Consider the following 26353-nt stretch of genomic DNA (forward strand, 5'->3'; position numbering starts at 1 on the left):
TAAAACTGTAAACTATGTAATATGGAGGGGCATTGGAAACCATGCATTACTATCCATTCCTTTAAAAGATGAAGATATTAAGACCCAGAAAGTTCGTCCTGTAGAGTTAAACAACTATGAAATGACTAACTCTGACTAAAACTGGGCCTCACTCCTCCATGACAGAAATCTTTACTTATTTGCTAAGTTTAGAAATTATTAGAACTTGTCTTACAGAGATATAGAAAAAAATCTTCATAAACTCAGTAGTTCTTATTGAAAACTCTGAGGTAGCAAATGAAATGAAAAATAAATCTGGAAAATAGATATTATGTTTAGTTCCAACTTTCTTTAATTATCTTTATATCTTAGGCATGCTTATTAAAATCTTAAACATTTTAATTAAAAATAACTTCTATATACTATGGACTTGGGTAAAGTATACTTTAGTGTATATAAGCATATAATGTATATAGGCGTCTATAAGAAATTTGACATGCTAGTTTGAAAAAAGAAAAATAGACTCACTGCAATATTTCAAATTTCGAATGGCAAATTTTCACAAGGTTAATTGCGATATTTATAGTGAATTTGGTGACTAAAATATTGTAGGAGAAGTCTCAAAATTCAGTCTGGTCACAGGTTACATGTAGCTGTGACATTTCTTAGAACTAAATTATAATTTAAAGATGCTTACTTCTTTCAAAGACAATATATAAAAATTGTAACTTCATATTATTCTAATTATGAAATAATTTTAATTTTTAACAATTAATTTTCAAATTAAAATATACCGATACTTTGCAAGAAAGGGAATTTTTTTCTCCCCTTGGAACTAATAAATGTATAGTCCGTTCTCTGTGTTATTCATTTCATAATTTACAATGGGGAATGAACAATTAGAACAACTAAAATAATGGGAATAGTCTGTCTTCTCAATGTAGAAATAGTAAAAAGTAATTTATTGAGAAACTAATCACTTTGTTAAAATTGATCTCAGTGTACTAAATTTAACAATTATATATGAACTTATTTCATGCATGTGTGTGTATTTTTGACTATCATACTTTACTAGTATGTCCAAGTTTAACAAAAGTGGTTAATGGCAAATACTAGGAATTAACAACAAAGTAGACAACCTTCTGGAGGTTAGATTAACTGTCTATTGTAATCTTGGGAGACTGCAATAATGCTCTCTTTTATCCAGAATGGAATTTTCTCTCAGAGTGTTAAATGCCTAATCGATATATACAGCTACCATTTTGTCTCTTAGGTTAGACATATTTTTGTTGCTGTTTCCGTAATATTTAAAGTATTCATTCCTCTTCAGGTAGAAGTCAATTGGCACTTATATTGCAAACACAATTAGTTTTTTGAGATAAGTATTTATTCTGGTACACAAAAATACAAATGCATTGCTTAGCATTTGAAGACTGTGTGTGTTGTGTGCATGTGTGTGTGTGTGTGTGTGTGTGTGTGTGTGTGTGTAAATGTAATTAAAGCAGCATCATAGTAGCTATTTGTTTTGGGACACACATAATGACATGATATGAGGATTGCTTTAGTTTCACCAGAAGTAGATAACAGCAAGAAAAAACTAAAGTGTAATCTCTGTTGGATAATTGCATTCATTGTTAAACATCTAGATTATAGGTTGTCAGCCTTAGTTTTGATTTCTCAGTTTTGTTTAGCACTGGTTAAGATATAAAAGATCAGCAACTCCATTCCTTGGAAAATGAACAAATCCCATAGCTATTTAGCATTGATCTTTTAGGTACTTTGAGGCTGTTACTGCTGAGCTACAAAGTAGATTCTATTCAATCCTCTAGAACAAAATGGATTGCAGATATAATTCTCCATGGCCACAGTGGGCAAGATCATTAAGTTTTGGTTAGGCACTATGAGACACTGATTAGACTTTGATTTATAAAAGACATTCAAGCCATGCTAACATTATTTTTTGCTTTTCTTGTAGCTCCTGTTAATCCTCATTTGAGTAAGTATATTTTCACTTTTAAAATGGCACTGTATTTGACAATTAAGAAAAATAGAAAATGCATAAACATACAAAGTTTATTTAGCAACTGTTCATATTTGGTTTAAAATAGAATGGCTTGGAAACAGTAAAACTGACATAATTGTAAATTTTAAATTTCAAAAGATATGGGTGTAAAGACAAATAATTTAATGTTGATAATTGACTTTTCCTAAATATGGAGCCATTTCCCCAACATGCTTAACATTTGTTATTTGTGTAACTGTAGTTTACACAGTTAACAAATGTTATTTGTGTAAACTACAAATAATAAACTGTTGTTTCTTTTGTGGCATTGCATATTATTTGTATTGCTATTATTTGTTTCTTTAATTTTCATTCTTTGATTTCTACATTCCACTCATGAAATATTATATTTACTTAGAAAGTTAGTATTTGAATGGTTTAAGCAAGAATTTTCATGGATCATTATTGTATATCCCAATCTTCTATGAAGAAGAAGATAATCTGAGCACCATCCTCTTGATAATATTTCATTTTAAAATTAAGAATTGATTTTTTGTCTTCTATTTTGTGTCTAGCAATATATTGTTCTTGTCTAACAAAAGAGAATAGCCACCTTTATACTCTTACACATATCCATTCAACATTCTCAATTTCCTATACTTAGTGAAGAAAATGTCCAAATCTTTTTTCTCATTTTACTGTATTCTCTTTTCTGCAATGGCCTTTAACTGATTATATAACAAAGACCAAATTCTGTAACCCCTGTTCTTGCTGTATTTCTTACCAAAGATCCTCTTTTACTCCGCTTTTGCATATCAAAATACTAATACTGAATATTTTTATAGATCTTTATTGTTCACATCTTGTTTCAGTGCATAAAAGTTCATTTAGTCATCACAATGACCCTTTAATGTGGATATTATTACCAACTCTTTGAGGTTCATTTTTCTTATAATGTTTAGCACAAATACTTCTTCCTCCATTAATTATTCCCTCGTTTTGATTTTCCATAACAATTTATCTTCATCTATGTGGAAGCTATTTTTGATTTTCTCATATCCTCCAGTAGACTGTAAGATACTTAAGAACTAAATCTGTTTCTAATTTCTCTCTACATCTCACTATCTTTGTGTCTATCACAGCATCTCATATTTAGCAGGTGTTCAATGATCATTTGCTAAAAGAACAAATACATGACAGTTTCAAGATGAATTAATGGCATAAATCAGGTTCTCCCTGGCTTCTACCCAGGGTACTATTGCTAATTAGTTACTATATTGATTATAATTCTTTTGAAGGTAAGTACTCTGACCGCACTTCCAGTAGAAATGTTTAAAAACAGTTGTCATGAGAAGATTAAAAGTAAATACAGTCCATTATTGGACACTTAGGTTGTTTCTATTTCTCATATATTGCAAATAATACTGCAGTGAACATGTAAATGTACATATCTCTTTGAGGTACTCATTTCATTTCCTTTGGTTATATATTCTTAAGAGGTATTGCTGGATAATATGGTAGTTCTGTATTTAGGTTTTTTTAGGAACCTTCATACTGTTTTCCATAACAGCTGTACCAATTTACATTGCCACCAATAGTATAAAACTACTATACTCTTTTGATTACTGTAGCTTTACAATATATTTTTAAATCAGTAAGTGTGATGTTTCCAGCATTGTTCTTCTCCTCCTAATTGTGTTGGCAATTTGGGGTCTTTTGTGGCTCAATAAGAATTTTAGGAATATTTTGTATTTCTATTAAAAAAAAAACACGCCACTGGCATTGTCATAGGGATTGCATTGAATATATAGATCACTTTGGGTAGTATAGAAATTTTAACAATATTAATTCTTCCAATCCAAGAACACGAGACATCTTTCCATTTATTTTTGTCTTCTTTAATTTCTTTCATCAATGTTTCATAGTTTTCAATGTACAAGTCTCTCATCTCTTTAGCTAAGTTTATTCCTAAGTATTTCATTCTTTTTGATGCTACTGAAAATGAGATCGTTTTCTTAATTCCCCTTTCTGATAGTTCATTGTTAGTGTGTAGAAACACACAGATTAATTCAAAGGCATGATCCCAACTTCAAGGGCTCCACTCCCAGGAATATCTGATAAATGTAACCCATTGCAGGGGGAAAAAAATGGGAGTTTTTATTATTTAGATGTTTATATCTTTATGAATTGCAGGGAATCTGTACTCAGTTTTGACTTCATTATTTACTAGCTGGAATTAGCCGAAGCTTTCTCCTACATGAACCTCATGAGTTAGCATTTCTGTATTTTCATAGAGTTCTTATAAGTTTGAATGAAATAATATAAACTACGTGGGTTTTTTTTTTCAGTTAAGGATAATTTTAATTTTGTATCTGGTGGAGATTATAAACTCCATTATTTACCCCCCTGTTTCAAGCAGGGTCCATCCCAGTAAGAAAACCTTTTGATACCTAGAAATATTACTACCACCCTCATTTCAGGGACACTTAAGGAAAGCTCTCAGTGAACTTGTTGGGCCTTAACTCAGCATGTGGCTGGCATCCAAGAAATCCCAGTCTTTCCACAGGGTCTTCATAAAGTTCTCTTCATTACTTTATTTCTAGTGAATTTCAAGCACCTGGCAAATCTACATTCAAATAAAGCATGAAAGATAACTACTTTTAAAAATAATTTGCCATTATCTTCCCCTAAGTAAACTTCCATTTGTGCAAATGGGTATACGTGAAAGCATCTCGAGACATGGAGTGAAAAATTGTAACCTCAAGGTATACAGCTTTAAAGTGCTGTTGGGTAAATTAATAAAGATCTTTTTCTAATTGACAGTTTTGTTTGGATTGTACCTATACTTGAACAATGAAAGTTGGGGAAATTCTTCAGCCGTAATACAAGCAGGCATTGTATTCTTTAATTTCAATTATCTGGATATTTCAGAGGAAAATGGTTTGGGTTTAAATTATTAAATAAGAGACTGCTTTACATATCAAGATTATTTTTCATTTTCATTAAAATTGAAATAGTTTTAAGTTTAGTCATCATCTCGTGCATTATTTTGGCTATGGTGCCATTATTGCAATCTTGCATTATTATTGCTGTATAATGTTTAAATTTTTTCCTATAAGAATATTGCAATATTTGTATTCATTTAATTTATCTTAATTATTTTAATTAAAATTTGTCAACAGGAGAATTTCACTGTGGATTTGAAGATGGTAACATTTGTTTGTTTACCCAAGATGATACAGACAATTTTGACTGGACAAAGCAAAGTACTGCAACAAGAAATACAAAATATACTCCAAACACTGGACCTAACGCTGATCGTAGTGGCTCCAAAGAAGGTATGAGGGTATGAAATGTTGTGTTCATAACAATCATACTCCAGCCTTGGACTTTTTAGAAATGCTGTTAATATGAAATGCAAGATAATGTTTAGCAATAGATTTGAAGATTTTGGAATAAAACATGAAATTTTTATGTACCATACAAATAATTCAGATATTTCCAAAGTCTGTAATCATTAATTTTCACTCAGAACTCACTGACATATATAGAGTTTAGGAATTTTTTTTTGATAATTCAAGTCTAAAATTCCAATTTTGTCTCAAGTTTTTATACATTTTAAACAATTTTATCTTTATATAGATTATTTATTCTTTATATTATGTTTGTATATATACATTTTATAAATGAGATGCAGACTCTCCTATCAATCTTTACTTTGTATGAAAACTCTAAAACTTCTCAGTGATTTTAAATTTCATGTTGCCTAATAATAATTTGCTTAAACATTTTATTTTGTCTTTTTTAAGGTTTTTATATGTACATTGAGACATCTAGACCCAGATTGGAAGGAGAAAAGGCTCGACTTCTCAGCCCTGTTTTCAGCATAGCTCCCAAAAACCCTTATGGACCCACGAACACTGCATATTGTCTCAGCTTCTTTTATCACATGTATGGACAACATATAGGTGAGATGGAAAGAATTACTATGTTTATTCAAAAGTAAATCGTAACTTAGAAGAAAAAGGTTCACAAACACCTAGCATGAAATCAATTTTAGTCAAAGAGTATCATCATTGACTTTTAAACGGCTTACCAGCAAATTGCAAAATAAGATGCTAAGAATGTTCCCCCATCATGTCCTAATTTCCCAAATTTATATTAAAATTTGAAATTTGGGTGCATTACCTACCTCCTCTAGAATCTTAATTCAGGCAGACCATCAATAGGTTAAGTTCTTTATGAGATCTTCTTGGAAATTAATACCAGTATAATTTACTCTGTTTCTTTCCAAAGAAATTTGCTTGAATAATGCCTCAGTGTATATTAATGACAGTGAAAAGAAGCATTGCCATACTCGGAAGACAAGTGCTTTTAGCACTATCTACACATTTGGAATATTGGTGATAGTTTCTTGTTTATAAAGTATGCCTAACACACCTAGTAGGATTTAAGAACATCCTTGATCCTGAAAAACATACAAATATGAAGACATACTTCCTGCCCTTAGAGACCTTAAGAATAACAAAGGCTAAGATGAGTAAATACGCAATCATACTAGACAATACCACATAACCTCGAGAAGGAACCTAACAAACCTGGTAAGGGCGGTGGGTGGAAGGAATTCACGCAGATCTACAATTCTTTATGTGCAATTCTAAAATCAAAACAACTGAACACAAAATTGTTTTAAACGTGATTATCTGCCAACACATGCTAACCTGATCTACATGTGTTAGAATATCTGGCCTGAACTAATATGAACATATGTATAGTCTTTATTTATCCAAATGAGTGTGAACATATTTACTATTTACAGCAAAAATATTACTATGTTTAATTATGGGATTCTGTTTCAGTTCTTTCCTGGGGATGTTACATAATATACAAGACATACCCTCTTTTAACTTTCTAAAGTAAAACAAAATTCTGAATGGTGAAGCATATCTAGCTCCACAGAGATTGGCAAGGGATTGTGGATCTCTGTCTATTTGGAGGATAAGGCAATGCTTTGGGACAAAGGGAAACGTTTCTCTATGAAAGAAGTGTACATTTTCAATAGACAGAGATAAGCATAGGGAAGATTAAAGCACTGGTAATGAGGAAGTAAAATGCAAGATATGAGGATAATATGGTCTTAAGATAAATTTAACAAAATAAAAGTGTAAATATTTTCATATAAAGTAACAAAATTGTGCACATGATATATACCAGCTACTATACTTATTTAAGTGAAGTAATCCTTTTAATAAATGTATAAAAATGAGCATCATTATCCATCTTTCACAGTCGAGAAAACTGAACCTCAGTGAGTTTGTATGAATTACAAGTAACTGGTTATGCTGGTGTTCAAATTCATAGCCAACATTATTACTCCATATTCTTCACAGTGGAGCAGTAGGTGACAAGCCCAGAAAGGAAAACTCTTATGCAGCAAAAAATGCCCTCAACATGAAGTTAGGAAACCTGGGTGGGAATTTGGTTGTAGCAGTCAGTCACTGTAAGCATTTACATAAGTCACTTAAAATGTCTAGATCTTGCTCTCCTCATCTGTAAAATAGGAATAATAATTCCTAATTCAGAAATATGTAGTTCAAGTTAAATGAGATAACATATATAAAGTCTTCTATCAGATGGTAGACACGCATAATCTTAGGTTACTTTGAATTTCAAAGAGCAGCAATATTATCAATAATAAAGTAATAGCTAATATTTATGAAGTAATCATAATGGACCAGGCCACGATTCCTAACACGTGATGGATTATTTCTCTTAATGTTCACAATAAATATTTGCACTCATTAAAATTTTTATCCTGTTTTTTATAGATAAGGAAACTAAAATATAGAGAATTTTAATTACCATGCCCATCATATCATAACTGATAAGTAGTGAAGCCAAAATACTAACCTGGGAAGCTGGACACGTAGTTTGCCTGCTTCGCCACTCTGCAGGGAGACCTTTGCAATGTTGTGAAAGCTTAGCTATTTAGTAGTCAGGGCGGAATTATTACGGATTTTGTGCAGACAACAAGCATAGTGTGATATATGATTTGGAAAAATAAATCTTATAAGTGTGGGTAAAATTATTGAGAAACAGAATATGGACTGGAAAAGCAATTAGATATCTGTGAGAATAGTCATGGGTTCACTACGGCCTAAACTATGAAGGAAATAAATCTCCACACAATTGCCAAACCATCTTACTTATTATGAGATTACTCTCATTACAAACAGAATTAGCTCAACTCTAATTCTTCCCTTTAGTTGATGAGGTATGATTTTACTTACTCTCTATTTCGAATATATTTCATGGACTTTTTTTTCTCCTGATTTACCTTGGAACAGGCATATTTAAAATGGTTTTTAAATAAATAATTCCAAGATCAATATATTGAATTACTTTAATGAGTAAACTATGTATTTACCTTATTTTTGAGGCTGCCTACCTTAGAGCTCCCTCTCAAACTTTCTGCATATTTATGCTGAATCCCAAGATAATTTCAATATACTTTTAACTTCACAGTTGTTATTCTTATGCTCTTTATTGTCAGTGAATGCCTACTTGTTCTGCTAGTTTTGTTCTGCTTATTTCAAAGAGAAGGCAGTTCTCCATTTCTTCCATGTTCTCAAATATTTACCACTTTGATACCTGTGCCATTTCTCTGCTTCCTCAGATGGTTGAAGGTTGCAGGTATTAGGTCTGTCACTTGGGTCTCCTCTCAGCAGGGCACAGTCATGCTGCTTACTAAAATCTAGGCAAGAATATCTGTTCCAGACATGACTAATTAGTGATGGCTAGGTGAACTACCTCATTAGAGAGTTGCTGCCTGTATCTAAAACCCTTCCTCTTTGCAAATATTATTCTAAGACACTCATTCATCTGTTAAACTGGTATGCATTTATAGTCACTGGTTTTTACAAATTACAGTCTTAGTTTTATTCCTTCTTTTGGAAATCCAGATTCAAAAATGATTTGTCCTGGATTTCTAATAGCCTACTTGCAGTTATTACTTCCTGGTCAACCATAAATAATCATTGCTCTTTTAACTGGGACTAACGGACAATATATCACTGAGAAGAGTCACAATTTTTTTAATAATACAAAAAAGGGTGATCAGTTATTCATTATTTAGAAAAGAGGTTCCTCTTTGAAATAAAGTCAGATATGATATATTACTTATCTATTGCTGCATGATAAATTTCTCCCACATTTTGTACTTTAAAACTAAAAACATTTTGTACTTTAAATCATTTATGATCTCATATTTTCTGTGGGTCACGAGTATGGGTATGGCTTATCTGAGTGTCTGTAGTTCTAGGTCTCTCATGAGGTTGCAGAAAAGCTATCAGGTAGGACTGCTGTCTAATTTGAAGACCACATTTGGGGACAATACCCTTCTAAGCGCACTCACCAGGTTTTTGGCAGGTCTCACTCCCTCACAGGTGTTGGACTAAGGATACTGATTTCTTGCTGGCTGTTGGCCAGAGGCTTTTCTCAGTTTTTTGCCATGTGATGTCTCTATAGGACTGTCTCATGGCAGCAGGCCTCCTCCAGAGCAAGCGATCTATGAAGAGAGAGCAAATACATGCCCAAGAATTTTTAATAACTTGATGACTGGAGTGATATCCCATAACTTATTCTATTTATTATAACTGATTGATTGTTCCGACTCACATTCAGGGGGAGGAAATGACACGAGTGTTAATCCTAGGAGGTTGAAATCATTGGTAGCATCTTAGAGGTTATCTGCCACAGTGGTACAATTTCTTGTTAAGTTTCCATCAAAATTGACTTAATAAAAAATAAATGAAAGCTCTAATGTGTCACCCTTTAACTGTTGATTTATATGTACATGATATAATACAATGTACATGATCTGGCTATTGACAATAATATAAGACTATTTCAGCACTCCTATGACCACTAGGAGGCATTTTGATTGATTAATCAGCTAAATTTCTAATTTTCTTACAAAGAAATTGAACCTCATATGAGGTCACTGGATATGACAAGAGCTTATTAAAAGTCAGTAAAATAGGTACTTCATTTATTTCTAGAAATGAGAATTTGAAATATAAGCATCATAACATACCAGGAAATTAAATATAAAAATACAAAAGACACTTATGAATACATTCATTGAACTTGATAACAATGGTTCAAATACAGTTGTGCCTCTAGAAAGCTAATTTCACTGTGGAACAAATGGGAAGCAAGGAAAAGGAGTTCATTAATGACATTTATTGTCATGAATCTTGAGGGTAAGGAAGAAGTGATGAAGTAGAGAGATGTGGGATTGTAAAAGGACTTAAATAAGAGAAAAAAGAGATAAAAGAAAGGGTAAGTTTAGAGATACACAAATCAGAGGGAAGCAAGTTTCTTGAAGAGATGAGAATTTAGAGGTCTGGTGGGGGATTAGCCTTGAAGAGGATACTAATGTCTCTTCTACTGAGATGGGATGAAAACAATTAAGAATGTGGCTTTTGATTCATTCTTAGATGCAAGAACAGCAAACAGATGTGAAATTTGTCTTCTTAACAGTTTCTATTTTCTGTTTAAAATAAATGCAAAGGTTTCATTTTCAAAGAGTAAACCATTTTAGGAAAGTGGTAAAAGGAAATCGGTACTGATCAGGGATATAGAGAGAGCTGGAGAGGTTGGCGATCAGGACATCAATCCTCAGCGTTTTGAAATGTATTTTAGGATATAATGCTCAGTTCGACTCTCCATCCCTTCTTGTGTATTGTACTGAATTAGTCTGCTAACCGCCTTCCTTGCTGTCTCTTTGGCCCCTAGTTTCTGGGTATAAAGATCATTCTCTAAAACTAGTAACGTAAGGACCTCAAGGATACATGCTTTTCCGGCATCTCCTTGGGGCAACTCCGTGGTTTATTCCAGTTATATCTGAAGTTCTCCAAATCAATCTATGTTGTATCTGGGGCTTCTTTACAGACTCTGTTTTTTGTCCTACTTGAACTGTATACTTTGGAAGAGTAGAAACAATGATTCTTCTCATCACATGGTACCCTGCAAATGTAAATGTTTATTTGACCATCCATAAATATTTGTTAATATTTTTTAAAACATATGGTAGAAGTAGTACTTTTTCACCTCTTTAATCATCTAGGTTACTCATATTCTTCCTTCAAAATCCAACTCAAAGACATCTGCTCAAATTCCTCCCCATCCTCCCTGCTCCTTCTGTTCTCCTAACACCTGGTGCACATCTTTATCATAATGTTTGTCACCCTGACCCCTGTTAGACTGTAAGCTCCTTGAGAGCAATAGCATGATTTATTTATATTTGATCCTCTGAAAAAACAAATGCTCAATAGATTTTTAAAAAATCATCCAAAAATAGATACTTTAGTTTCTGAGTGTGCTAGAAGAATGACAACATGAGGGAAATGAAAGTATGAGTTTAGATTGAAACCAGAAGGTAGTTTCACCAAGACCTTATAGGATAGGTTGGAAAAAAAATAGAAGTTAATCACTGACTTAACTTGAATTTGAATTTAAGTTATCTGGCAGCTAAAGTGTAGAGGAAAACAAAAGTGTCACATATTTCTTAATTAATTAAAGGGAAATTTATCTTTATGAAAGTACTTAGTATTTTGTAAAAGTACTCAGTATCTATAAGCAATATAGATATTGCTATACTATATAGATATTGCTATACTCTTAGCAATATCTTCATGTAGTATTTTTAGAAAAAACATGAAACATGTACAAATAAAAATTGTATATACTGAAAGGCCATAATAACATTAAAGAATAAAATTTGGGTTTTCAGCTGAAATATTATGATCCATGTTACCTTATGATGATCTAACAAAATGTAGAAATAAAATTTAATGAATCTGAAATCAACCTCAATTAAGTTTCTCTTAATAAGATATCTCAGGTTATCCTTTAGCAAGAGCTGGATTAAAGCTTTCTCAGTGCTGACATTCAAAGATTTTTAAAAGGGGACTTAAATGTTTTTATACAAGGTGTAGAGAAAGCAAAGGTGACAATCTTTTGCATGATTTTAGGAGTCTGATTTTTATTCTTATTTTAGTCAAAGATCATATTTCTTCTGATTAGTATTTTTTTAAATCAACATTTTTGCTTATATCTCAGATATATTTGTAAAACAGAAAATCTACTCACATATTTTTCCCCTTGGCGTTAAATACCGTGTGAGAGTCGATTTGAGTTGAAAAAAAAAATATTAAGGTGCCATTATTTTAGAGTCTTAATTGCATTGACTGTAGAAGAATCTCAGCAAAATAAATATGTAATTTTGAGATACTTACATCTTGATAATTTCTCAGAATTAAGGTCCTTGTAAAAGACAATTCCCTGGTGGCTGAGAGAATAGATAAAGTTATTTAGTATTCTACATTTAAATATTAGAGAATAGCTACCTACAGTGGGCTGTTAGTTAATAATTGATATTAAGCCACTCTTTCTGTTAAGAATTATATAATGCTTTCAGTGAAGTCTTGTTTGTAGTTAATACTGATAATGCCAATGTCATCAGTGTGAAAACAATGCAATAGAAAGAAGACATTCATTCAGTAAACTGCTTTGTTAAATTAAGATGTATTTTTTAAGGGGGTGGTAGATAGACTTCAACCATGATTTATTACCACGTATAATCAAAATATTATTACAGATCCTTGTCACAGACTCTCTAATAAGACCATATGTAATATGTAGTACATTTACCTTTTAAATCTCTGGTTATGAACCACCAACTGTCCCTAAATTTATTTTCTTCCTATTTAATTATTCATTGATGATGGTCCTGTTGAGGAAGAAGTTTTCCTCTACTTTTCTGGGTTCTGGGTGGTCTAAGAATTAAATTGACATGAGATAAATTAACAGGAGAAAATCAAACAAAGTTTAGTAATGTGTATACATGGGAGAGACCCAGAAAAACTGAGTAACTCGTCAAAATGGCCAAAGTCCTCACCTTGACTACCCTCGTCAGCTAAAGATAAAAGAGGATGTTGAGGGTAGGGAGAGTCAGCTATGGGAGGTTACCAGGAAAAGTGCAGTAACTGGGTGATTGTGATGCAGATTTAAGTCATTGTCTTCTCTATTGATAAGAGTTTCTAGAGACCTGGTTGTCCTCATGTATACATGTGTCCAGGTATAAGAGGGAGACACACTTACAAATGGAGATTTCCCTTATAAATGTACATGTTTCTTACAAAGGGGCAACTCCTACTTGGTTTCAGAGTCTTTCCCACTTCTGCTGTTTCTCAGAAAATAACAAGCTTAAAACAATTAATATGCCAAAGAGACATATTTTAGGGTGGCAAATTCTGATCCCCTACATTGCCTCAGACAAGGTATAGTAGAAGCTAGGATGTTTAAACAAAATTAATAATGTGACTGAGAAAGTCTTGTGTTTCAAATATACATCTCATTTTCAGTGTAATTAATAAACAGTATTATTTCATCAATCAAATTAATGGTAAGCAAATAAGTTAAATGCTTTTGTTTCTCATCCAGTGTACCAACCTTTTTAAACTAACTTCATTGGAAGTGTAGGTTTATTATGATGAGTACTTTTACCCTTATGTCTTAGATTCACTCATTTCTGTTCAATAGGATGAATTGCACATGCTATGTGCCTAGTGGTGTTTAGGGAACTATAAAGGATAAAAGAGAATTAAGATAAAAGGTTCTTATCCATCAAATAGTTTATAATTTATTTAGGGTAATAAATTACTGAATAAAAGCCAAAAAGTAATATACACCAAAAATGCATGATAGGCCCATGCCATGGGTGAACAAGGAGAGAACACCTAGAACAGCAGAGTTAAAATAAAGTTTCTAAGGAAGAAAAGAAATGTAAACCATCCTCTAAAAGAGGTAAGTGTTGATGAATGCAAGTTAGCGTGTCCTATGCACAGTGAGGCCAAACAAACCCAAGTGTCAGAGTTTGTATCAGGGAAAGGTTTATTGCAAAAGCCAAGCAAGGAGAACACACAGGTCAAGCTACAAAGCCCAAACTCCCTGATGGTTTTTGGGGAAGCATTTTTATAAGCAAACTTTGGGGTGAGCGATGCAGGGTATCAGACTATCTTCTGATTGGTTGGTGCTGAGGTAACAGGGCAGTGCTCCAGGAATCTTGTGCTCAGCCATATGTTACCATCCTCCACCTAGGTGGGGGCCTTAGTTCGTGCAGAAGAATTCGAAGATGTTGTTATGTATACTTCTTCAGGAGGAACCAGGACCCTGCCCCATCACTGCACTATTGTTTCTTGACTGTTCCTCCTTTGTTTCTGCATTCCTTCACTTTTCTGGTTAGCAACTGTTTGAATTTGCCCTTTGGTAGTCCTGAAAGGTCTAGGAAACTGAAGCCTTGTTCCTATAAACAAGAAATGGAGGGCTTGGAAAGGATTTGTACCTGGGAGGGCCCCACAGGGTCCTGCTTGGCTTTAGAAACAAATAATGACAAGATCTATATAAGGTCTCTGCATATATCAGACAAATAGAAAGCCTGATGAAAGCTATGTTTTAGTAAATTTATTGGACACTAATGTAGAGATTCAACTGGATACAAGAAGGCATGGTAATGACTGGAGAAAGTGAATTGACACTTTTTATTTAAGATATCATTGCAATTATATATTTTAAAAAATAATAACAATGAATGCTGCAGCTGTTTCTATTCAAGCAGAAAATAATGATTTTATAATTTCCCATTTTGTCTGTGTGTATAATACAAATGATGTTACCAATTACCTATCAATAGATAGCTCTTCCCTGGAGCTAGGTGATTTTGGCACATCTTGAAACTCAAATTAATGAGCCTGTATTAATGATTAGAATAAAAATGTGATTTATATTCAAGTGATTCCCCAGGCTTTGGAGTAAAGCAAATTACAGATTAATTTATATGAACTTGGTAATTTCAAGTATCTATTAAAAAAAGAAGTATACACATTTTAGGACATATATTTAAATTATTTATCTAAAACATATAAAACACATATTTATAGTAAAATAATTAAAAGTAAGTTTATGCTAAGGAATTAAAGAAAGAAGAGAACTTGGTAACAGTAATTATAAATAATATTTAAGCAACTTATATTTTATACTGCAATTTATATGAAATAATATTAAAATAAGAAGTGTGTTATTGAATAACACCATGAATAACCCCAAACCTTAGGTCACTGCTCATGAGATAATACGGCATTTAGTTCATTTAGCCTTTCTGACTGTAATCCCTAAGCATGAGATGAACAAAGTTATCTCTAACTCTGGCACCTAACTCTTAAAGACTGGTGACCAAAAGATAAGAATTAGGAAACCCAGAAGAAACAGATAGTTAAGTTTTGCTTACCAACTTCAAACTTGTGTCATGGCACTACATAACATTTGAAAATCCTTGGGGATGATTAAATTCATACCTATTGATATCTGGTGCTTACCAAAGCATAAATACACTGCCTCTGAGGATTTAAAGTTACTTTTAAAGGGTATTAACACAATCCATCATATTCACTTTGGAATTTTCTTACTGTAATACTATATATAATAATGCGCTGAATCAGCTTTGCTGAATCTAACTTCTCTTGAATAGCTTTATTCTGTTTTGCAAGTTCTAATTTTGTTGACCAAGACGACCTGGACATAAGTTTAAGTAAATTTTGGTACTGAATTCTCTTTTATACCTTAAAAGCTGTAAACATGCTTTAAAAAATGTTCCAAAATCAGTTGTCTGTTAATAGCATTTTTGTCATCAGCTCTAAAATAGACCAGTGAATCAATAATTTGTATTCATTGATTTGGAAAATGGAATATAATTAATATTATGTACATAAGAATAAGACACTTAAATTATAATATATTTGAAAGAACTTATTTCAGTTATATTTCTAGTGTCTTTTTGTTATAAAAAAAGTAATACTTGCCTTTTTAAGTAAAATCTAGCTATATAATCTATTCAAAAACCAATTCAAAATCTGGGATAATTTAGACCTGGCCTCTTTAGACCTAAGAAAAATATTTTTCACAGAGTACACATTCAATAAATATAAATAGTAATAATTCAACTTTGAAATTATATATGTAAAAAGAAAATGTTATTTAAGAAAAAGTAAACATGATCACAGCAAAGCATATTCTCTGAGATAAAATACATTCAATATAGATACAGTAATCTATCATTATTGATATAGTAATGGTAAGTCATATATATTAATATGTGTTTTATTTCAAAAGTATGCATTTATTACTTTAAGTAAATTCTGAAAGACATATAGTAAACACTGCTTTGTTAGCCTAATTAAAATGAATAAGTCTAAAAAGTGTATAATCATTTTATTAACATTTAAAAGAAATTTCCATGTACTGATTTGATGACAGGATTGATTCCTGTCACTTTAATCAAAATAACAGGCCATGCTACCCAAGAGAAATAAGACTTCCATATAAAATGGTAATTCATTCACTGCCATCTGTTTACATTAGCACCTCACATTTACTTAAGTATCCATTGATAATTTTTTAATGTATGGAACAACTTGAACTGCATTGGTAGCTTAGAGGGAGCAGGCTTCATTTTTTTACATGCAAGCTATTGAAGGACTTCTACTAGGTTAAGAAGTTAAGGGGATATATTTAAGAAATACAAAAAATAAAGTAAAATAAAAATTAAAAGATAACTGTTACTTTCCTTTCTGAAAAAGCGATACAGTTTAAATAGAAATCAGTAGAAATTATTACAGCTCAATTCAATCAGTTACCATTGATACAGCTAGAAGCTATAGTAGAGGTAGGCCATGGAATAGGCAAGCAGTCCTTTCCTAATTAATTCGCACACAGGCTATTTCTTCAAATAATTTATGAAAGGTATATGCTACATAATGCTTTATTCATCCAATGACAACAGGTTCAAAAAAGTACTATCACTTTATTTAATGTTTAATGCAATTTAATTATTTATTTATATTTTTTACATCTTTATTGGAGTATAATTGCTTTACAATGGTGTGTTAGTTTCTGCTTTATAACAAAGTGAATCAGTTATACATATACATATGTTCCCATATCTCTTCCCTCTTGCGTCTCCCTCCCTCCCACCGTCCCTGTCCCACCCCTCTAGGTGGTCACAAAGCACCGAGCTGATCTCCCTGTACTATGCGGCTGCTTCCCACTAGCTATCTATTTTACGTTTTGTAGTGTATATATGTCCATGCCACTCTCTCACTTTAGCACTTACCCTTCCCCCTCCCCATATCCTCAAGTCCATTCTCTAGTAGATCTCTGTCTTTATTCCCGTCTTACCCCTAGGTTCATAACTTTTTTTTTTTCTTAGATTCCATATATATGGGTTAGCATATGGTATTTGTCTTTCTCTTTCTGACTTACTTCACTCTGTATGAGACTCTAGGTCCATCCACCTCGCTACAAATAACTCAATTTCGTTTCTTTTTATGGCTGAGTAATACTCCATTGTATATATGTGCCACATCTTCATTATCCATTCAGCCGATGATGGATACTTAGGTTGCTTCCATCTCCTGGCTATTGTAAATAGAGCTCCAATGAATATTTTGGTACATCACTCTTTGTGAATTATGGTTTGCTCAGGGTATATGCCCAGTAGTGGGATTGCTGAGTCATATGGTAGTTCTATTTTTAGTTTCTTAAGGAACCTCCATACTGTTCTCCATAATGGCTGTACCAATTCACATTCCCACCAGCAGTGCAAAAGTGTTCCCTTTTCTCCACACCCTCTCCAGCATTTATTGTTTCTAGATTTTTTGATGATGGCCATTCTGACTGGTGTGAGGTGATATCTCATTGTAGTTTTGATTTGCATTTCTCTAATGATTAATGATGTTGAGCATTCTTTCATGTGTTTGTTGGCAGTCTGTATATCTTATTTGGAAAAATGTCTATTTAGGTCTTCTTCCCATTTTTGGATTGGGTTGTTTGGTTTTTTGTTATTGAGCTGCATGAGCTGCTTATAAATTTTGGAGATTAATCCTTTGTCAGTTGCTTCTTTAGAAAATATTTTCTCCCATTCAGAGGGTTGTCTTTTAGTCTTGTTTATGGTTTCTTTTGCTGTGCAAGAGCTTTGAAGTTTCATTAGGTCCCATTTGTTTATTTTTGTTTTTATTTCCATTTCTCTAGGAGGTGGGTCAAAAAGGATCTTGCTGTGATTTATGTCATAGAGTGCTCTGCCTATGTTTTCCTCTAAGAGTTTGATACTTTCTGGCCTTACATTTAGGTCTTTAATCCATTTTGAGCTTTTTTTTGTGTATGATGTTAGGGAGTGATCTAATCTCATACTTTTACGTGTACCTGTCCAGTTTTCCCAGCACCACTTATTGAAGAGGCTGTCCTTTCTCTACTGTACATTCCTGCCTCCTTTATCAAAGATAAGGTGACCATATGTGCATGGGTTTACCTCTGGGCTTTCTATCCTGTTCTATTGATCTGTCTTTCTGTTTTTGTGCCAGTACCATACTATCTTGATTATTATAGCTTTATAGTATAGTCTGAAGTCAGGGAGCCTGATCCTACAGCTCCGTTTTTTGTTCTCAAGATTTCATTGGCTATTTGGGGTCTTTTGTGTTTCCATACAAATTGTGAAATATTTTGTTCTAGTTCTGTGAAAAATGCCAGTGGTAGTTTGATAGGGATTGCATTGAATCTATAGATTGCTTTGGGTAGTAGAGTCATTTTCACAATGTTGATTCTTCCAATCCAAGAACATGGTATATCTCTCCATCTATTTGTATCATCTTTAATTTCTTTCATCAGTGTCTTATAATTTTCTGCATACAGGTCTTTTGTCTCCTTAGGTAGGTTTATGCCTAGATATTTTATTCTTTTTGTTGCAGTGGTAAATGGGAGTGTTTTCTTGATTTCACTTTCAGATTTTTCATCATTAGTATATAGGAATGCCAGAAATTTCTGTGCATTAATTTTGTATCCTGCAACTTTACCAAATTCATTGATTAGCTCTAGTAGTTTTCTGGTAGCATCTTTAGGATTCTCTATGTATAGTATCATGTCATCTGCAAACAGTGACAGCTTTACTTCTTCTTTTCCAATTTCGATTCCTTTTATTTCCTTTTCTTCTCTGATTGCTGTGCCTAAAACTTCCAAAACTATGTTGAATAACAGTGAGGATAGTGGGCAACCTTGTCTTGTTCCTGATCTTAGTGGAAATGCTTTCAGTTTTTCACCATTGAGGATGATGTTGCTGTGTGTTTGTCATATATGGCCTTTATTACGTTGAGGAAAGTTCCCTCTGTGCCTACTTTCTGCAGGGTTTTTATCATAAATGGGTGGTGAATTTTGTTGTAAGCTTTCTCTGCATCTATTGAGATGATCATATGGTTTTTCTCCTTCAATTTGTTAATATGGTGTATCACGTTGATTGATTTGCGTATATTGAAGAATCCTTGCATTCCTGGAATAAACCCCATTTGATCATGGTGTATGGCGCTTTTAATGTGCTGTTGGTTTTTGTTTGCTAGTATTTTGTTGAGGATTTTTGCATCTATGTTCATCAGTGATATTGGCCTGTAATTTTCTTTTTTTGTAGTATCTTTGTCTGGTTTTGGTATCAGGGTGTTGGTGGCCTCATAGAATGAGTTTGGGAGTGTTCCTCCCTCTGCTATATTTTGGAAGAGTTTTAGAGGTATTGGTGTTAACTCTTCTCTAAATGTTTGATAGTATTTGCCTGTGAAGCCATCTGGTCCTGGGCTTTTGTTTGTTGGAAGATTTTTAATCACAGTTTCAATTTCAGTGCTTGTGATTCGTCTGTTCATATTTTCTATTTCTTCCTGACTCAGTCTTGGCAGGTTGTGCATTTCTAAGGATTTGTCCATTTCTTCCAGGTTGTCTATTTTATTGGCATAGAGTTGCTTGTAGTAATATCTCATGATCTTTTGTATTTCTGCAGTGTCAGTTGTTACTTCTCCTTTTTCATGTCTCATTCTATTGATTTGAGTCTTCTCCCTTTTTTTCTTGATGAGTCTGGCTAATAGTTTATCAATTTTGTTTATCTTCTCAAAGAACCAGCTTTTAGTTTTATTGATCTTTGCTATCGTTTCCTTCATTTCTTTTTCGTTTATTTCTGATCTGATCTTTATGGTTTCTTTCCTTCTGCTAGCTTTGGGGGGTTTTTGTTCTTCTTTCTCTAATTGCTTTAGGTGCACGATTAGGTTGTTTATTCGAGATGTTTCCTGTTTCTTAAGGTAGGATTGTATTGCTATAAACTTCCCTCTTAGGAATGCTTTTGCTGTATCCCATAGGTTTTGGGTTGTCGTTTTTTCATTGTCATTTGTTTCTAGGTATTTTTTGATTTCCTCTTTGATTTCTTCAGTGATCACTTCGTTATTAAGTAGTGTATTGTTTAGCCTCCATGTGTTTGTATTTTTACAGCTCTTTTCCTGTAATTGATATCTAGTCTCATAGCGTTGTTGTCGGAAATGATACTTGATACAATTTCAATTTTCTTAAATTTACCAAGGCTTGATTTGTGACCCAAGATATGATCTACCCTGGAGAATGTTCCATGAGCACTTGAGAAATATGTGTATTCTGTTGTTTTTGGATGGAATGTCCTATAAATATCAATTAAATCCATCTTGTTTAATGTATCATTTAAAACTTGTGTTTCCTTATTTACTTTCATTTTGGATGATCTGTCCATTGGTGAAAGTGGGGTGTTAAAGTCCCCTACTATGAATGTGTTACTGTTGATTTCCCCTTTTATGGCTGTTAGTATTTGCCTTATGTATTGAGGTGCTCCTATGTTGGGTGCATAAATATTTACAATTGTTATATCTTCTTCTTGGATCTATCCCTTGATCATTATGTAGTGTCCTTCTTTGTCTCTTCTAACAGTGTTTATTTTAAAGTCTATTTTGTCTGATATGAGAATTGCTATGCCAGCTTTCTTTTGATTTCCATTTGCATGGAATATCTTTTTCCATCCCCTCACTTTCAGTTTGTATGTGTCCCTAGGTCTGAAGTGGGTCTCTTGTAAACAGCATATATATGGGTCTTGTTTTTGTATACATTCAGCCAATCTGTGTCTTTTGGTGGGAGCATTTAGTCCATTTACATTTAAGGTAATTATCGATATGTATGTTCCTATTCCCATTTTCTTAATTGTTTTGGGTTTGTTATTGTAGGTCTTTTCCTTCTCTTGTGTTTCTTGCCTAGAGAAGTTCCTTTAGCATTTGTTGTAAAGCTGGTTTGGTGGTGCTGAACTCCCAGCTTTTCCTTGTTTGTAAAGGTTTTAATTTCTCCATCAAATCTGAATGAGATCCCTGCTGGGTAGAGTAATCTTGTTTGTAGGTTTTTCTCCTTCATCACTTTAAATATGTCCTGACACTGCCTTCTGGCTTGCAGAGTTTCTGCTGAAAGATCAGCTGTTAACCTTATGGGGATTCCCTTGTGTGTTATTTGTTGTTTTCCCCTTGCTGCTTTTAATATGTTTTCTTTGTATTTAATTTTTGATAGTTTGATTAATATGTGTCTTGGCATGTTTCTCCTTGGATTTATCCTGTATGGGACTCTCTGTGCTTCCTGGACTAGCTTAAGTGTTTCCTTTCCCATATTAGGGAAATTTTCAACTATAATCTCTTCAAGTATTTTCTCAGTGCCTTTCTGTTTCTCTTCTTCTTCTGGGACCCCTATAATTCGAATGTTGGTATGTTTAATGTTGTCCCAGAGGTCTCTGAGACTGTCCTCAGTTCTTTTCATTCTTTTTTCTTTATTCTGCTCTGCAGTAGTTATTTCCACTATTTTATCTTCCAGGTCACTTATCTGTTCTTCTGCCTCAGTTATTCTGCTATTGATCCCTTCTAGAATATTTTTAAGTTCATTTATTGTGTTGTTCATCATTGCTTGTTTCCTCTTTAGTTCTTCTAGGTCCTTGTTAAATGTTTCTTGCATTTTCTCTATTCTATTTCCACGATTTTGGATCATCTTTACTATCATTTTCTGAATTCTTTTTCAGGTAGACTGCCTATTTCCTCTTCATTTGTTAGGTCTGGTGGGTTTTTATTCTGCTCCTTCATCTGCTGTGTGTTTTTCTGTCTTCTCATTTTGCTTATCTTACTGTGTTTGGGGTCTCCTTTTTGCAGGCTGCAGGTTCATAGTTCCCGTTGTTTTGGGTGTCTGTTCCCAGTGGCTAAAGTTGGTTCAGCGGCTTGTGTAGGCTTCCTGGTGGAGGGGACTAGTGCCTGTGTTCTGGTGGATGAGGTTGGATCTTGTCTTTCTGGTGGGCAGGTCAACGTCTGGTGGTGTGTTTTGGGGTGTCTGTGGCCTTATAATGATTTTAGGCAGCCTCTCTGCTAATGGGTGTGGTTTTGTTCCTGTCTTGCTAGTTGTTTGCCATAGGGTGTCCAGCACTGTAGCTTGCAGGTCATTGAGTGAAGCTGGGTGTTGGTGTTCAGATGGAGATCTCTAGGAGATTTTCGCCATTTGTTATTATGTGGAGCTGGGAGGTCTCTTGTTGACCAGTGTCCTGAAGTTGGCTCTCCCACGTCAGAGGCACAGCACTGACTCCTGGCTGTAGCACCAAGAGCCTTTCATACACAGGGCTCAGAATAAAAGGGAAAAAAAAGAGGAAGGAAGGAAGGAAGGAAGGGAGGGAGGAAGGAAGGAAGAAGATAAAATAAAGTAAGATAAAATAAAATAAAGTTATTAAAATAAAAAGTAATTATTAAGAAAAAAAAATGGACAGACGGAACCTGAGGACAAATGGTGAAAGCAAAGCTATACAGAGAAATTCTCACACAGAAGCATACACATACACACTTACAAAAAGAGGAAAAGGGGAAAAAATAATATATCTTGCTCTCAAAGTCCACCTCCTCAATTTGGGATGATTCGTTGTCTATTTAGGTATTCCACCTATGCAGGGTACATCAAGTTGATTGTGGAGATTTAATCCGCTGCTCCTGAGGCTGCTGGGAGAGATTTCCCTTTCTCTTCTTTGTTCGCACAGCTCCTGGGGTTCAGCTTTGGATTTGGCCCCGCCTCTGCGTGTAGGTGGCCGGAGGGCATCTGTTCTTCGCTCAGACAGGACGGGGTTAAAGGAGCAGCTGCTTCAGGGACTCTGGCTCACTCAGGCTGGGGGGAGGGAGGGGCATGGAGTGCGGGGCAAGCCTGCGGCGGCAGAAGCCAGCAGGGCGTTGCACCAGCCTGAAGCGCGCCTTGCGTTCTCCCTGGGAAGTTGTCCCTGTATCCCGGGACCCTGGCAGTGGCGGGCTGCACGGGCTCCCGGGAGGGGCGATGTGGATAGTGACCTGTGCTCGCACACAGGATTCTTGGTGGCGGCAGCAGCAGCCTTAGCGTCTCATGCCCTGCTCTGGGGTCTGCGCTTTTAGCAGCACCTCGCGCCCGTCTCTGGAGCTCCTTTAAGCAGGGCTCTTAATCCCCTCTCCTCGCACACCAGGAAACAAAGAGGGAAGAAAAAGTCTCTTGCCTCTTCGGCAAGTCCAGACCTTTTCCTGGACTCCCTCCCGGCTAGCCGTGGTGTACTAACCCCCTGCAGGCTGTGTTCACGCTGCCAGTCCTCTCCCTGCGATCCAACAGAAGCCTGAGCCTCAGCTCCCAGCACCCCCTTACCCCAGCGGGTGAGCAGACAAGCCTCTCGGGCTGGTGAGTGCTGGTCGGCACCGATCCTCTGTGCAGGAATCTCTCCGCTTTGCCCTCTGCACCCCTGTTGCTGTGCTCTCCTCCGCAGCTCCGAAGCTTCCCCCTCCACCACCCGCACTCTCTGCCCGTGAAGGGGCTTCTAGTGTGTGGAAACCTTTCCTCCTTCACAGCTCTCTCCCACTGGTGCAGGTCCCATCCCTATTCTTTTGTGTCTGTTTTTTCTTTTTTCTTTTGCCCTACCCAGGTACGTGGGGAGTTTCTTGCCTTTTGGGAGGTCTGAGGTCTTCTGCCAGCGTTCAGTGGGTGTTCTATAGGAGTTGTTCCTCGTGTAGATGTATTTCTGATGTATCTGTGGGGAGGAAGGTGATCTGCGCATCTTACTCTTCCGCCATCTTCCCCCCTGCCTTCACAATTTATTTTTATTTGAGCTTGATTTCCTTGGGACCCCTCCCTACTGTGGATTAATGTTTTAAAATATAATGTAATGACATCACACAGAAATATGTGCTGTGGTGACTTTTCCTTCTGGCACAAAATTTCCTTTCTGAAGTACAAGAGACCAACACCAGCAAGCAAGAAAAACTGAGCCCCTCTGAGTGTCCAAAATAGAAAATAGAAAGATGGATTCAGAAAGCTACTCCCTGCCACAATGGCTCACTGAGCACAGAGGCAAAACCCCAGAAAGTTCAACTCTTAAAAGGCTCAAGGTACAAATACTTTTCCACTATTCTCAGATTGTTAAATCTTTATCTAGTAGTGAAACCTCACATTCACCTGGCCTCCAGATTTAGATCTTAGAGGAGGAGCTAACAAAATCCACACCCATCCTGTGAATATAAAAGAAGCCCCATTAGTAGTTTTGGGGAAAATGCCACAAGATTACTAAGTACTATTTAAGATGAATAAAGAGAAAGAAAAGAAAAGAGAGAGAGAGAGAGAAAATCAGGCTCGATTAAAGATTCCACAGTATAAAAAGAGGCTAACATGCACACAGTAAAAAAGCACATATTGTTGAAGAAGAATTACTGACAGTTGAGGGGAAGGCAAATTTGTACAGTATATGCTTTAGATTTTCAATAAAATTGGAATATGAACTTTATGAGACAAAAAAAGTTAAGAATGTTAAACCAGTGGACCAAGAAAAGAAGGAACTGGATAAAAGACTAAAATAAAGGGGAGCTTGATGAGATCAGAGAAGAATGTAACATCATAAACAATACAGCTGGATAAAGATGACATTAGAAACAGAACAGAATCTACACTATGGAAAATAAATCAGTACCAAGGAGGTACTGATTTTATGTCTTACACTGAAGGGGAAAGAGATAGATGATAATAGATTCTGAAGCAAAAAGTGATCTTGCAAAGTGGAAAGATAAGAAAACAAAGCAGGATAAAGTTATATATACATGCATTATTTCTAAATACAATATATATGCATTATTTCTAAATATAATACTAGCAAATTAAATCAACCATAATAAGAAAATAATAGTCCTATACCAAGTAAAATTATTCCTGTAATATAGTCATAGTTCCACATCATGAAATGTACTAATGTAATCTATTGCACTGAGAGAGAAATAGAGAAATATTATTTGAATCTTGATAGATAATAAAATATAGTGAAGATAATGTTTGAGACATAATTTATGGTTTACATACATTAACTCATTTTAATTTTCCCCAAAAAACTTATGCTAGTTACTATTATCATCATCACTTACCTGATGAGGAAATTGAGGCAGAGAGATTAAGAGATCAAGACAAGGTCATCCAGCTAGAAAGTGACAGCTATTACGTGAAGAATGCAGATTTTTTTGTTGTTTAAAAATTGGATATTCATATTTATACATTTGTGTATAATATGAATACACGTGGTCTTATGTATAAAGAATTAGACAAAATTGCTCTAAAAATCTGAAGAATAAACTACACCATACAATATTACATATGTAGATATACATTTAAAAAAAAACTGAAGCAACATACAGCAAAATACTAAGGAGGCTACCTCTGATTGATCAATTTAATGATGATTTTGATAGTGTCTTTTCTGCTTTTCAGTATTTATGTGCAATATTCGCATAAACAAAAACATAAATGACAAATGCACAGCAAACGTTCTCAATGGTGAAAAACGGAAAGCATTTCCTCTAAGATCAGGAAGAAGACAAGGGTGTCACCTCTCGCCGCTATTATTCAGTATAGTTTTGGAAGTCTTAGGCATGGCAATTAGAGAAGAAAAAGAAATAAAAGGAATCCAAATTGGAAAAGAAGAAGTAAAACTGTCACTGTTTGCAGATGACATGATACTATACATAGAGAATCCCAAAGATGCTACCAGAAAACTACTAAAGCTAATCAGTGAATTTGGTAAGGTTGCAGGATATGAAATTAATGCACAAAAATCTCTTTCATTCCTATACTAACAATGAAAGATCAGAAAGAGAAATTAAGGAAACAGTCCCATTTACCATTGCAACAAAACGAATAAAATATCTAGGAATAAACCTACCTAGAGGAGATAAAAGACCTGTACACAGAAAACTATAAGATACTGATGAAAGAAATTAAAGATGATACAAATAGATGGAGAGATATACCATGTTCTTGGATTGGAAGAATCAATATTGTGAAAATGACTCTACTACCCAAAGCAATCTATAGATTCAATGCAATCCCTATCAAACTACCACTGGCATTTTTCACAGAACTAGAACAAAA

The 26353-nt window shown here is 34.4% G+C and overlaps 1 protein-coding gene across 2 annotated transcripts in view; it reads left to right on the forward strand.

The window, feature by feature from the left end:
- The window catches only part of MDGA2 (MAM domain containing glycosylphosphatidylinositol anchor 2), an 829686-nt gene that overhangs the window by 781839 nt on the left and 21494 nt on the right, over positions 1–26353 (forward strand). For both annotated transcript variants that reach the window (XM_067736879.1, XM_067736889.1), the window contains 3 exons: positions 1955–1975; positions 5164–5319; positions 5791–5949. In XM_067736879.1, coding sequence (XP_067592980.1) covers positions 1955–1975; positions 5164–5319; positions 5791–5949 — 336 coding nt within the window. The remainder of the gene's footprint in view (positions 1–1954; positions 1976–5163; positions 5320–5790; positions 5950–26353) is intronic.

This window comes from Pseudorca crassidens, chromosome 1 (assembly GCF_039906515.1).
Source record: "Pseudorca crassidens isolate mPseCra1 chromosome 1, mPseCra1.hap1, whole genome shotgun sequence".
NCBI classification, from domain to species: domain Eukaryota; kingdom Metazoa; phylum Chordata; class Mammalia; order Artiodactyla; family Delphinidae; genus Pseudorca; species Pseudorca crassidens.